Here is a 15,617-nt window from a genome sequence, read left to right as displayed (position 1 = left end):
TCCAAAACACCCCAAAGAAGCTCCCATCTTGCCTCCTGCAGCCACCACCACGGTCATGGAACAGCGCCACCTGTGCTCACTGGCCCACTGGCCCGCCCCGCATACCCAGCAGCCAGCCCTGAGGTGTGGGCAGCCCATTCCTGTGTGTGTGACCCTTCGACGGCTTCCACCGCACCTGCGATGGAAACCCCATTCCCAGGGTGGTCTCCAAGGTCCTAAGCCCCAGGCCCGCCTCCTTCAAACTCGGCCACAGCACCTCCCTCCTGCCCTGTGGGCTCCCTTCGGCCTGCACCAATGCAATTTCACCGCCTCTCACCACGACCACTAGCTGAAACGGTCACACTGACTAATGCGTCCACTCGGTCACTGTCTCCCCTACTCAATGACAGCTCCGTGAGCATGAGGCCATCTGTCTGGCTTGTTCCTCGGTCCCAGAGACCCAGAGCCAGTGTTTGTCTAGTACATGATGACCACCGAAATATCTTCAGTTACTTCTCCAAAGACTGCAGAGATACCAAATGTGCCTGTGTTAAAACTTCACCAAAAGAAAAATCTATCACGTACTGTGGATGCATTATATTTGGGGTTTAAAAATGACTGAACTAATGAAGTATTAGGAGGGCTCCGTCTCAGTCAACAGGCTCAATGAAGGGGCTAAGAATGCTGATGACATGGAGCTGCTCGGGCCCCACGCCCACGAGCATGAGTGGGTCGTGCAAAGCCTGCAAGCGCCTTATAAACTTTATTAACTAACTGGCGTGGCACTTGCGCTGTTGTTAGGAAGTACCGACATGCTGGAATGATGCACGCCAAATTGACATGGCAGTGGTTAAAAAGGGCACCAATGCTGGCTTTACAGCTTGCCGAGGAAATCGGCTCAGGAAGCGACAAGTGACCATCAGTGGTCTCTAACTTGAGCACAAAGGGCCAGGGAGGATTCTGCATTCAATTTCATGATTTCATGAAGAAAAGGAAATGCCAGTAACAAGATAGCATCAGGACTAGGTCAAGTATGAAATTCTGAAAGGCATGTTACGTTGTGCTAGGAATAAATGTATGTATGTATTGAAATATAGGACCAGTTGTTAATATTATGAGCTCTAAACCCAGACTATTGGGGTTTAAGCCCCTAATGCTATAAAACCTTGGGAAAGTTCTTGGTCTCTCTTTCTCACTTAGTTTTTCTCATCTCCAAAATGGGAACATGAAAGTCCCTGGCCTGCTAGCGTTGTTTTACACATACATTTACATACAGGCTAAGCAGTGTTGGGCACATATGCGTTCTAAACAGGCAGTATAAATAAACCAAACCATTAAAAAGGGAGCTAATATGGCCCTCGTGAATCCACTTTACACAGTTACCTGCCCATAAAAACATACTTCCTGTACTTTGTTCTACAATCTTTAACCTTCAAATCCAGCTAAAACTTTCTACCTTTACAGCTTGACAGCTATTTTTAGTTGCTGAACTCATCTTTGCTACTGTAGACACGACAACAACATGTCATAAAGGACATCCTGGCACCAGGTGGCGTCCTACTGTAGACGTGACATGTCACAAAGGACATCCTGGCACCCTAGGTAGCATCCTAGTCCTACTGTAGACCTGATGAGATGTCACAAAGGCCATCCTGGCACCAGGTAGCATCCTACTGTAGACGTGACACGTCACAAAGGACATCCTGGCACCCTAGGTAGCATCCTACTCCTACTGTAGACCTGATGAGATGTCACAAAGGACATCCTGGCACCAGGTGGCATCTTCCTGTAGACCTGATGAGATGTCACAAAGGACATCCTGGCACCCCAGGTAGCGTCCTACTGTAGACGTGATGACACGTCACAAAGGCCATCCTGGCACCAGGTGGCAGCTGTGTTCTTGCTTCGACAGCAGCCAGTGGCGTCCAGCGTCACAGCAGCATGCCACCCGCAGCCCCAGCGCAGGCGTGCACCTGACTTTGTAGTGTGTCTTTGTGTGCTCCTTCAGCTGCGCAGACGTGGTGAACTCTCTCCCGCAGGCCTTGCACGTGTGCACGCGGTTCTTGGCCAGCTCCTGCCGGTGCTCCTCCATGTGGATGGCCAGCTGGCTCTGCAGAGTGAACTCATCCCCACACTCAGAGCAGATGAGGTTCTGCGGAAGGAAGACACGAGCAGAGCAGGCATTCCAGAACCAGGCTGCCAAGGGTCCACGCAGCTAATACTTTCCTCTGGGATCAACACTACTTTCATCTCTTAAAAATATATTATTGTGTCCAAATATGAATATGTACAAATCATTTCATTGTTGGCAGAAAAAGATGGAAACACAGGCAAAAGGATGAGAGAATAACACAATTTTTGAGCAAAGTGAATTGTTACAAGTTGGCTGTCGGTGACTGGCATTTTGTCCATCTGTGCTGTGACTTTAGAAGCAGGAGGACTCCAATACCACAAAAGGGTCAGGAAAGAATTTAAGATTATAGTTTGATAGACTACCTCAAGAACATGACAGCTGATAACGTTTTAAATGGAAACACCTATCATTCTTTCAGTTTAGCTTACAGGCAGTTGATGACAGAAAAGTCTAGGCCTCTGTCCAGACATGGCCTGCTGAGCACCAGAGACCGGCCGTCTGAATGGGGCTGTGCAGGACGTGTGACCTACACAGAGAATGCAAAGTCTTACTGCAATAAAGAAAGAACATAAAATAGCTCAAAGACTTGTCATATTTGAATTATAGTATTTTGGGTATATTTTATTAAGTAAAATATCTTAAAATTTATTTCATCTGCTTTTTGAAAACCTTTTCAATGCGGTTCCTGTAACATTCAATTAATGCCTCGTTTTCCGATTAGATTCCTGACCGGATGTTGTGGAGTTGGGTCGGGATTCCCCTTAAGGCTGCCAGTCACTAGCTGCGCATCCAGGTGAGTTAGTGATTCCAAGGCCGTGGAATGGGGACGTTAGTAACACCTGACGTCACCTAACACCTTAACTACAGTGACGTCCAATGACGCGTGAGGGGGCCGAGTCACACATGGCACTGAGGAAGTGCCCAGTAGGGGCTCGGACAGTAGGAACTGCTGACGCGGTACACGGCTCAGTGCATTCCCTCATTTGGAATTCCACACAATTATTTACTCAGATGGTCCTCAAAACATGTCCAAACACAAAGAAAAGATGAGTGTAACGTGCCAATGAACATAACCGTTATTCCCAAATAACGAAATGGACAGCTATTTCTTTCCATCAGACTTTCTTCTAATTACTGTGCATAGCAGCCTTGGACATGTAGGAAATGTACTAACGTGAGGTTTTTCACTCACACTTCTCAGAGCATCCTTTGCAGAAAAAGACGAGGATGAATGGAATATTTTGAGCAATCTGATAATGATTTCAACTTAAATAACTTTAAATTACCATTAACATAAAACAATTTAAGGAAATAACGAAGGACTAGATTGTCAATATCTTGATAATAAAGAATTCTTTCTGGGAAACTGTTAAAAAGAAAAAAAGAAAACGACCTAATGTAATTTGCTGCATCTCTTAAAAAAACAAAACAAAACAAAGATGTCCGCATTGCTACATTTTTATGGCAGAATGTTCATTTTTCACTACCAGCCCCACCAAGTCCCGGGTCTTGTAGGTAATGAACCAACCTGACTTTTTACCCTCCCATCCCCACCCCGTATTCTTTGTCGCTCCAGCTCAGATCCGTCCTCTTTTTATTTACTTTCTTACCAAATGATCAGCTTAGTCTATTCCAGGAGGTATCTCCATGAATAGTACTTAGATATTTTTCCGATCTTCTGAGTGACAACTCCGGGTTATGTACAATTTGCTCATACAGTGAAATCAAAGTTAAGTATACCCTGGGCCACAGCCAAAACAGGCCACGAAACAGAAAGTTTCATCACTGTCACCTGCCTTCTGTCCAACAAGCCAAGGAGCGTGAAGCCCCCCCTCCAGCTCATGAGCTGGCAGCACCTCAGAGGGGTCGGGTGAAGGGCACCAAAGCTCCAGGCAGCTGACAGCCTTCCCACCTTTCCATTCTCTGCACTCAGAGCTAACGCCAAGCCCTCTAGCTGGAAGCAGTAGCCTGCTTCCCCCCTAGGCAGGCTGTGCTGAGTGTTCTCTCTGATGGCTAAGCGGCAGGCAGAAGTCATGGAGGGTCACGCATGGAATTTTCCAATTCTCTAATCAGATTCCACCCTGCATGATACATACTGTCTTGGGCTCCTCTCTGGAGCACTCGCCCTGTCGTCCCCACTCCCACAGGGCCCAGGACTGGCCGTTCTCCGGCTCCACTCACTGACAGGCACAGTTTCCCTTCTCCTGTCTCCAGGGCCCAAACACGCTCCTTCCTCCGCCCCAGCATGGAAAGGAGCCATGCTTCCTTTCCTTCAGGAGTTTGCCTCTGTAGACCTCAACCCACAAGGTCAATGGAAAGCCCAGCCCAGAAAGCCGCTCTTCTCTGGCACCTTCTGCGCCTGGCCCTGTCATAGTCCATATGTATAAGCCACCACGACGTCCAATAAACAGGGACAACCGCCTCCCGTGAGCACGTGTGTGCCTGCGCCATGCTCCCAAACATCCCTTAAGGGAAGAGATTTACTCAATAAAAGATGGGAACTCCAGCATTTCTGTTTATTTTAATAAAATATAAACCTACAGTAATTTTCATAGTTTACTTCCCTGGTTTTGAGATTTATTTTTACAGACGAGGGACCACTACAGACATGGGACAGTTAATCTCAATTGAGCAGTAAGGAGAAATTAGCTTACAGTGTTTTATAAGTAAAAATTCAAAACTGGAACCTTAAACTAAAAAAGTAATTATAGTTCATCAGTACACATAAGAAAATGTTTAGAAATTATTTCTAAATCAATGTTAGTAAAGTAAACGTTACATACAACATCTTGTCTAAGCCTCCAGGTCACCATGGTACCCACGGCAACCCCTCAGGCCTCCAAGCTTTGTCCGACCCACCGCCCCAAGCTGCTTGCTCAGCTTAGCTTCAGATGGCCCTTCCGAGGGTTCTCTGACAAACAATAAACAGTGAACACTTCAGAAAGTAACCTTTTCACCAGCTGCCACATGCTGAGTTTCTGCTCTATACCGGGATCTGTGTGGACCATTTCAGGTTTCTTGGAGACAATGCGTCATTAGATCGTACTGTTTTCAAGCACTTCCAATCTGTCTTGTAGTTTATGTGGTCAGACCATCCGTCCGTCGTCACGGGCACTTCAGAGGTGAAGCTGGTCATTTTATTCTTTGCTGGCCGCTTACTCCATTCCTTATTCCTCTGCTACTCTTTTCTTGCCCTCCTGGATTCATTTTTAGAATTTCTCAGAATTTGCTGTGGTTTATTTGTACTATTTTTGAGTGCATTGCTTTGTATGGTTTCCTCAGAGGCTTGTACAGGTGTTACGACACACCTGCATGACTAGCAGTCTGCTGACATCACACCATCCCACGTTCAGGGAAGGGCAGACACCTTGTTTCCACTCAGGTCCTGATATCCCTCCCTTCTCCCCCCAAATATAATTCTCCTCAGTATTTCCTCTATGCACACTAAGCACACCAGATAATTTTTGTTTCAACCATCAAGTATGATGTAAGAATCCAGAAGGAAGAATAATGTATTATATTCACCCCCGTTTTCATTTTACTAATCCAAAAGTTTGTATGAGTCAGCGTTCTCCAGGGACACAGGGAGAAAGCTGTTACACGGAATTGGCTGACACGAATGTCCCACCATCTGCAGTGTGGCAGTCAGCGGGAGGAGGCCAGTCCTCCTGTTCTATTAAGGCCCCCAACTGACTGCTTAAGGTCCACCCACAATACAGAGGGAAGTCTACTTAAGGTTCACTGATTTAAATATTGATCGCATCCAAAACCATTCTCCAGGTTGACCACAGAACTGACCATCACACTGTTCTCTGCTTTCTGGAGTTCCAGGCCTCCTTCAGTTACCATTTCGGTTCTGTGTACATAACTTCCTTCAGCCATTATTTAAGGAGAAGTCTGCTAGCAACCCATTCTATGAGTTTTCCTTCATCTGAAAATGGTTATTTCCCCTTCATTCCTGAAGGCTATTTTCACCACATACAGAATTCACAATTGACAGTTCTTTGCCTCAAGAATTTAAAAATGTGTTGCTTCCTTCTGGCCCCCATGGATTCAGATGAGAACCTCAATGTCATCAGAATTGCAGTATCCCAGAGGCAATCGATCATTTCTCTGCAGCATCTTTCAAGATCGTTTCTTACCTTCAGTTTTCAAATGTTTATGATGTGTCTTGGTGTAGATTTCTTTGGATTTATCCTATTTTGAATTTATTAAGCTTCTTGAATGTGTAAATTATGCCTTATACCAAATTTGGGTAATTTTCTTCAAATATATTTTCAACTGCACACTCTTTCTCCTGTCCTACAATTCCTTTGATACAAATGTGGGTTCTTCAAATTTCCCTGAGGCTCTGTTAATTTTTTTCAATCTATTTTTTTTTCTGTTGTTTGGCTTAAGTAATTTCTATTGATCTGTCTTAAGGTTCACCAATGTTCTCCTCTGTCTTTTCCATTCCATTGTTGAGCCCTTCAATTGAATGCTTTATTTCAACCACGGGATTCCTCAGTTCAATAATTTCCCTTTGGTTCTTCTATCTTCCATCTATTCTATTTTTCATTTGTTTCAAGACAATCCATAAGGCAGTTTTACAATGGCTGCTTTAAAGTCCTTGCCAAATAATCCCAACATACGGGTGATCTGCTATCTTTTTTCACTGGAGTTGGGAACCACTGGTTCTTGTCATGAGGAGTGATTCTCAGTTGTATCCTGGACATTCAGGGTATTACGCTGGGACACTCTGGAGCTTAGCTTAGCTTATCTTTCAGTTTCAGTCACCTGTTTACATGCAGCAGAGCCAGGTGGGGGTAGAGGCTCACCTCGCAGGGTCCCATGACACCAAGCAGGGGAAGTACATTTTGCTTGCATCACCTGGTTACATCTCACTGCTGCCAAGAGGGATGGGGCTCAGCTCCCCATGACCGACAGACACTCCTCTACAGGGGAGCAGAACACTGCCTGCTCCACGCCATCGGGCGGGGATCTGGGTGCTGCCTTCTTCTGCCAGGAGACGGATGTGCAATTAGCTCCTGACTTAATCCCAGGGAGTCAGGGGATCACACGGCCGTCTGCTTCTCAGGGACAGGGGCCAGGATGCGGTGGGAGATCACTCTCCACTCAGCCTGGCCAAGCACTTCTTCAATTGGTATTTGGCTGGAATAGGGTGGGCATCATCAAAAAGATTTTGTTGTTGGACCATATTTTCGGCACTTTAGGCTGAAGGGAGCCTGCTTTCCTTGGAGCGTTTTCACCTATGCCTGTTGGCAGAAGGCCACACATTTCTCCAGCACCCTGTCCAGCTGTCCATGAGGAAAAACAGAAGCCCAGGGAACTCACTGCCACGTTGTCCCTCAGCCCTGCAACCCTCGGCTGCCAGCCTTCTTTCCAACGTCCAGAGTCTTTCTCTATCTGTTAGTTGTATTATCTCTACATATTTTTAGTTATAAGAGGGGGAACCTGGGATAAAAGGGCTGCTCTGTCTTAGCTGAAATCTTTAGATTTTTTTAAATGTGACTAAAGGTCAGTAATTATTCCTGTGGTTATCACTAATATACCGTATTCAAATCAATGAACTGAGAAATAAAAGCATACAAAATAGCCAAAGATGCATTATTGGAACATATGTGGGAAAGACTAACAATTATGCTCCAGTACCTAGTCTTCTTTCCTCACACAGTAAGATTCTCTTAGCTGAATGCATGGCTACCCAAGGTCAAGCTCTATTTCCCAGCCCTTCTAACTACAAGGTGACCCTGCGTGATGACTGTGTTCTGCACAGTGGGAAATCAGCAGAGCTGAGAGCCAACTTCTGGGTCATTCCTTTAAAGGGCAGAAGTGTGGCCCCTTCCTCCGTCTCTGCATTGCAAACCATGTGACAGAAGTAACGTTCAAAGAGACAGAGCAAGTGGAGTCCTGGACAATCTCAGATAACACCAGACTGTTGGGTGAGAGGAAAAACTAAACCTGCACCCTAGTACAACCACTAAGAAGAAGAGAGAGCACCCTGTTTCACTACTGTCAACACATTTTCCTATCTGAAATAAGTACAGCAGAGGCTTTTCTGAATTCTGCTCACGTAAAATGCCTGTTCCTGAAAAGATTTTTTTTACATGCAGCAGAGCCAGGTGGGGGTAGAGGCTCACCTCGCAGGGTCCCATGACACCAAGCAGGGGAAGTACATTTTGCTTGCATCACCTGGTTACATCATGGGCCTGTTCAGCATGGGCTTGCTAAGGTCAGCTTACTGAATATCACGTCCCAACTTCCAGAATCCTTCTCCCTGGTGTGGCAAGAAGCTAAAGCGTGCTCACAGCCTCCATCACCAGCTTCAAACCACAGTTATGCAAAAGCCTCTTTTCTGACTATTCCACCCTTTTCTTCTCCTGTGATTATTTGTTGATCTGAGAAAGAATCTGTTATATTCCAAGAGAGGAAATGGGAGATGGGTTCGTAGCAATAAAAATGTAAAGTCACCTAATTTCAGGAAACACACTTCTCAAAGGCCTTTTGGGGAGGAAAAATGAGTCGAAAACTATGGAATGTTTACATTCTTACAACCACGATAGTGAAAGAACAAGACAGCTGGAGTTTAACCAATAAACCAAGAGCTCAGCCAAGACCAGGCTGCACAAGTTCCCATCTCAACTGCCTGACAATGAGGGGGCTCCCACCTCAGGAGATCACGTCAGAACAAAGCTAAACAACAACAACAACAACAAAAACAGACAGAAGCAAATGAAGTAACTAGTAGGCAGTTATCAGAGGTGGAAGGACTATGAGCTCCATTTTGGGAAACAATCTGAAAAAGAATTTAGACAAAAGAATTTAGAAGAGAAACATATACTAAAGGGTAAGAGTTTGAAAATAATGTATACAAACCTAAGAACTTCTGGAAATGATAAATTATGCTATTTGCCTTTTCCATTATGGAGGAAGTCAGAGTGCCTTTTTAAAGGTACATCTGAAGAAACATTAGAAAGGAGCATGTGAACCCACCGTCCTGGTGACCTGTGCAGAGGGGTCTGAGGCTGCATCAAGTGAGCGGCCTCGGCTTAAGGGCCACATCTGCTCTTTCCTGTCATCCTAACACCAGAATGCGCTTCAGCCTTCTTCACCGTGTGTGCGCCCACGGTCATCCTGACTCCTTTGTTATTCCACAGCATACGCTTCACACATCCTAAGCTGCATGCAGTCGCGCATCTCCACTGGTACCCTGGAGACAGGCAAGGTAAGGAAAGCTCCACACACGCCCCGACCCATGCATTTATTCCACGTAATACAGCCCATCGTCTGTCCCATCAGGCTCCACTCCCATTTCCCAAAACAGGATCCCATACCCGTCTCCAACCCCCTCATCCTTCTGAGGAGACAGAGCAAGGTCTCCGTTTCACAGGGAAAAACGAGGCTATGTGGCCACGGTCCCAGCCTGTGAGCGAGGCAATCAATGCTCCATGAAAGTGACAGACACATCAGCGAGCCTAGGGATGGCCAACCTTCTCAAGGGAAATGCAAGACTCAACAACCGTGCGATGCCACACAGACGACTAGCTTGACACAGCTCAGTTTCGATAACATCACATTTTTGTGCAACTGGGTTCCATTAAATGCTGTGTTATAAAGCAGGGGCTGAGTGAAAATCGTGTGGAACAGGAGATTCCAGGGCTTCAAGAGGTGTGCAGTACCAGGCCATGTGTGTAGGGCTTCAAATGACCAATAAGTTAATAAGACGGAAATACTTCTCAGGCTGCTTGCATCTAATGACTTCATAAATAGACCTCTTAGGTTTTGGCCTCAGTGAAAAACTTACTGAGACACTAAGACTAAAGAAGCTGGGACTGAGAAAGAAATCTGCTCGAAAACTGCAGCAGTGCCTCCGTTCCGCCACGAGACCTGCACGCTCACCCCCATCCGAGCCCATTGTCACCCTTCTCCTATCCTAGGGTCACAGGGAGAGCGAGCACTTCAGTCTGAAACTCACCTACACTTACTAGTCACCCGTTGTCTCTCCGGATGGAGACCTCTGAAGATGGATTATTGCAGCAATGCTCAATTCTTGAGCGTAAGTCTCCCCTTGAGATAAAGGGGAAAGTGTCTTTGTTTTTAGGGGATATATACTAAAGTATTTGGAGGTGAAGTAGGAACATGATGTCTGCAACTCACTTTAACTGGTCAGAAATGGTGGGGGCGGTGGGGGTGAGATCTGGGAAATTTTGTTGGTAAACCCAGGTAAAAGGTTCATTGTCTTCAAGTATTCATTGTACCATTCTTTCAAGTGTGAAATTTTTCAAAATAAAAAAGTTAGAGGGATATGCTATCACTACATATTTTAATGGCAACAATCAAAAGGTGATTTTATTTTAAACCACCCATTTGGTACTTGAAATCAAAGCACAACAAAACAAAATCTTATGACAGAATTACAATTTGTAGATAAGGTTGTATACCTGAAAACCCAAAGAAAATCTGGTAGGATGGCAGGCTACAAAACAAATATGCAAAAATACACTGCTCTCCTACAGTCCAATAACAAACAATATAAAACTGAGAGACCTCCCAGAATGATATTAATAAAAATCTTAAAACATTTAAGAATAAATTTAAATAATGTACTGAATTCATAAGAACAAAACATTACTGAGTGATGTTTTGACAATAAGATTCAATTTTGTAAACATGTTCAATTCTCCCCAGGAACAATCTAAAATAAAAACTCAATGCAATCAAAATAAAAACACTAACTGAATTTTAAGTAGGCAAAATTCTAAAGTTCACATTCATAAAGCAGAAAAGGAAAGTAAAAAGCATGAGACATTTGCTTAGCATTACAAAAGAGAAAGCAAAGACAAACCAGAAAAACAAGGTGTTTTGGCCTCCTCCCCCAGGAGGCCCATGGGAGGGGGTAGGGATGTCTCCCTGAGTGCTTCTGGTTTCTACCATTCTGTCTTCTAAGAATAAATTAATATCCAAATATTCATAACCTAACTGCACAGCGCTCAATCCCTACTCTGCTTTGGGCTGTCTCTGTGGTCTCACTAAGCCACCCAAATGGACGGCAGTTACTTGAGGGCTGTGGTTCAGGAGAAAGGGACAGGGGAGAGGCCTGGCACAGCAAGCCAACTGGATCAAAGGCCCCTGCACGCACCTAAAACCCTGCCCTGCAGTGGCGTGAGCCATGCAACACAACATGAAAGGATTTCAGAGGAATGCGCTGCCACTTTTGGAGCAGGGTCCTCACTGTGCAGGACCAGACATGCAAACACCAACGGGGGAGGCACGAGGGATCCCCAGGGTGGGCTGGCACTGGAGGTGTGTGACCTCGGGATTTCTGAAACGGGTGTGTGCACTGCACTGTGTGTGCGCTGCTCTAGAAGACACATTGGGTTTTAAAAAAGAATCACTGTCGACTTGGGAGTATTTCTAAGCAAGTTACAAGAACCAGAATCTGTCAGTGAATAGGTTGGAAATTTGAGTACTTGACAATTTAAAAATTTACTGCCAAGAGAAATAAAAAGTCAGGAACCGGACAAGACTTCTATCACACAGAGCAGAAAAGCCAACTTCCCATGTATGGAAATAGCTGACACAAATCTACAAGAATAGACTAATAATCCCGACCCACTCCCTCAAAATAAGGCAAGAAAATTAAAAGACAGAAAAAACTAATGGCTAATAAACATGGAAAGATGTAAACTTCACTCATAATTAAGGAAACACAATTTAAAACAACAAAAACATACCATTTTAAAATTACCAGATTAGAAAAGACAAGTCTTATAACACAGATATTGAAAATGTCATGAGGAAATGGGCATTTTTAGACATTACTGGCTGGAGTATAAATTGATAAAACCTCTTTGGAGAACCATTCGACAATACCTATCAAAATTCCAACTTTACATATGCTTTCACCCAGCAGTGCCACTTCTAGAACCAGATCATTCTTCGTGGGAAGCGGGAGGGGGGACTGTGCACTGAAGGAAGTTTCAGTGTATCGCCGGTCTCTGGTCCCTAAATGCCACCTCAACCCCTTCCCACAGTAGTGACAACAAACCAAATTGCCTGCCTTGAGAACCACTACATTAGAGGTGCCCAAACACATAGGAGATTTGCTCACTGGGGCTTTGTTTATAGATGAAAACAACCCCTGTGTATGAGCACAGTGAGTGCTGATCATGACACACGCATACAGGACGTGACACTGCATGGCTGTTACAAGAAGACTGCTCTCTGATGAACAGGTGTAACCACACCTGAGACAGGTAACTGAAGAAAGGCACAGATGACCTGCTGCCTCAGCGGGGTGCAGAGGAGGCAGATATGCACAGAGTTCCCCTGAAGGGTTACTAAAGGAAGGAGCTCCAGAACTTGATTCTGGGAGAACTGGGATCCGCTGGTGGAGACTTAACTCTTCCCTCACTACACCCTTCCCTACTGTGTGATGTTTTACTGCACATGCAGTACTTATTTCAGAATACTTTACCGTGCCAGTATTTAATGCAAACATTTTCTGTTCTAAAAACAAGACCGTGGCCATTTCTGACTAGTGTTGTAGTGAATGTGAGACGGAGCACATGCTTCTGGAACATACTGTGACATTTATAGAGCTTAGAAAACAAGTCTTATTAATTCCGTAAATCCAGCTGTAGGAATCTATCCTAATGAAATAAGTAGATATATACAAAGATGCAGTGTTTGCAATACTGAAAAGGCACAAACAACTTAAAGGTTAAATAATAAAGGAAATGATTAAATATCATCATGCAATGTCCAGATGCTGAAGATGTTAACAAAGTAATGTAAAAAACATGGCATGGGGGAAACAATCATGATATAGCAAATGAAAAGGGGAAGGATATAGTTACAATATATTAAGGGAAAAGGACAGGTTACAAAACAGCTTGTCCAGTGGCATAACTTTTTTTTTTATTAAAAAGCTATTTTAACACATAAACAATTATGGAAAGCACGCATAATTAAAAAAAAAAAAAACTTTGAGAGACTACACTACACTCTCTACAACTGGTGTGATTATTGGTTTTTTTAATGATATTATCTGTTAATCTTTATTTTCTAACATTTTCCAAAATAAACACACATTACTTACATAATAACATTTAAAAAGATAAAAATCTTTTATATTAAAAATTAAAGGCATATATAAAAATACACAAACCTACATAGAAAGTGTGAACTCAATTTTTAGGATGCAAATTTTATATATGCGATTTAAATACTGTATTTGTTTTTCTGTCTCAGGAGGAAAATACACCAAATAGTTACGTGTAATTAACCCTGGATGGTAGAATTAGAGGTGACTTTTATGTTCTCCTTCCCTTTTGAATTTTCCTAATTTTCTACAATAATAATCTGGGTGGGGGGAGAATATTTTCAAAGCAAGTCATTTATACTTTAAAATAGGTCCTTGCACCCCAAGAGGCATCTTTTTCACATGTCCTCAATGTTGTCTTGTCCCCCTTGAAGCTATGCCGAGACTATGCCCGTGGCCTTTCAGGGTTGTTCACTTGTGTATAAGCTGCTTTGTGTCTCATGAATTTCTTCTCTTCTCCCAAATCCCCACATGTCAGGGGATCCAGAATCCAAGCAAGCAGATTCTGCCATCTCTGATGGCAGAAATCTACTTTTGGCCTCTACAGAGTCCTACACAAGTTATTTTCTGTTGGGTTGGGGTGGGGTGGGGGCTCTTCTAACCAAGGTAGACATATTTTGATCCTCCAAATAAACTACACGTGCAAATGTCTGTACTCTAATTAATATGGCTGGAAAAGAAAACATTTCATCGGCGACCTGGAGATTAGCCAAGGCAAATTTAACGAGAGTGAATCCCTTGAGAGCTGTAGGACAGGCTTTTTAAACTAGTTGGTACTAACATCCTCCTAAGGCAGGGGTGTCCAAACTGCGGCCCGCGGGCCAACTGCGGCCCACAATCCATTGTTAATTGGCCCGCAGCAAATTCCAAAAATATATTTAGTTTACTTAAATAAACCAGGTGAGGCAATACGTACTTCACCTCGAGTGAGTGGCCCGGCTGTTTGTGTATTTTACCGCACACGGCCCTTGGTGAAAAACGGTGAAAAAAGTTTGGACACCCCTGTCCTAAGGGATAGATGCGTTTTAAAAATCTGTTAACAGACTACAGGCCGAAATAGTTACCTCTTCCTTCTCGTGCAGCATAATATGTGCTTTGAGACTGGCCACTCTGGAGAACTTCTTGTTACATACAGGACAGGTGGGGTCCTCCCCATTGTGGGTACACTTATGAAGGGTCAGGTTGAATTCAACGTTAAACGTTTGGGGGCACTGGTCACATCGATGTGGCTATTGGGAGAGAAAAGTCAAGAAGCCCCTGAAAGACAATCTTTCCACAGTTAAAGGCACTCAAATATGAACAAGAACCACAGTCTACCATCTTCCCCGGGCACTTCGACGTCTGTCCTGGACCCCAAGTCAGTAACTCCAAAACCCACACACAAAGCTTCTTGAGGATGCCTCCAGGGATTGTCAGGACGACCACACACCTATGCAGGGAAGACTCTGCACAGGAGAGGCTGCGTGCAAACGTGTCAGGACGCCAACTCCACGGAAACAAATGTGAGACTTAACTCACCAGGTGCAATTTCCCCTTTTCTCACCATCCACTGCTGTAAACAGAATCACTCCAGTAAACTAAGTGATCGGGAACATGGAGTTGCACAGAGTGGCTTAGGTCACTCTGAAATGCGCCCCAAATGGAAGGTGCTGTCACTTACTTGCAGAAAGATAGTCCCTGGCATTTACTTCTATCCTAAAACGAGGAGGAAGGCCGTGTTTTCAGATTTCAGCCTGGGAGGGGGAGGCCAGTGGTTATGCTGTGAGCATGTATGATTACAGTTACAGCATCGTCACTCACTGGAAGGAAACTGGAGCTGGTCGTATCCTGGTCTCCAGACAAGAGCTCCCTAGTGTTTTTCTAGCCTCAAATGGCTCGCCTACCTTGAGAAAAGCCAGCCACCACTTTTTAATTGTGGTTTGAACTGCCACTTTCCATCTATCAGGCAAATCATTCCTTCCAGACACTAACCTATCTCCAGGGTGCACTGCAGCAAAGGGTCCACATCTCCACCTAAGACAGCCCTGCCCACTGCTGAAATCCAGCCCACGTACTGAGAACAGCACTTACAGTGCATGGCCACTGAGGGTCACACCCCCACCGGAGAAAGGAACATCAAGACAGACCAATTCTGTGCTGAGTCATAGAGGAAATCGGAACTACTGAAAGTCAGATTTTAAGACTATTTCTTTCTCCATCATAATTCAATATATGGGCTCACTAGACAAGCTCTCCCTTTCTCTCATTACCTAATAATAGCTCTGAATACAGTTACAACGAAAAACAAAATGTCAAAATATTTATATGATCTAAAATGCTTCACAATTTAGGAACCTAAATTATTGGAGAACATCATCTCTTGCATGTGGACTCTACACCTGCAGTGTCAACACTCAGGTC

At 44.3% G+C, this 15,617-nt stretch overlaps 1 protein-coding gene across 1 annotated transcript in view; it reads right to left on the bottom strand.

The window, feature by feature from the left end:
- The window catches only part of ZNF236 (zinc finger protein 236), a 94,964-nt gene that overhangs the window by 68,061 nt on the left and 11,286 nt on the right, over window positions 1–15,617 (bottom strand). Inside the window, exons 3-4 of the mRNA XM_033087783.1 lie at window positions 14,282–14,446; window positions 1,953–2,131 (exon numbers count right to left, since the gene is read on the bottom strand). Coding sequence (XP_032943674.1) covers window positions 1,953–2,131; window positions 14,282–14,446 — 344 coding nt within the window. The remainder of the gene's footprint in view (window positions 1–1,952; window positions 2,132–14,281; window positions 14,447–15,617) is intronic.

This window comes from Rhinolophus ferrumequinum, chromosome 19, assembly GCF_004115265.2.
Source record: "Rhinolophus ferrumequinum isolate MPI-CBG mRhiFer1 chromosome 19, mRhiFer1_v1.p, whole genome shotgun sequence".
In the NCBI taxonomy this organism is placed as follows: Eukaryota; Metazoa; Chordata; class Mammalia; order Chiroptera; family Rhinolophidae; genus Rhinolophus; species Rhinolophus ferrumequinum.
Note: the sequence above shows the minus strand (reverse complement) of the source record. Positions and strands in the feature narration are given on the sequence as shown.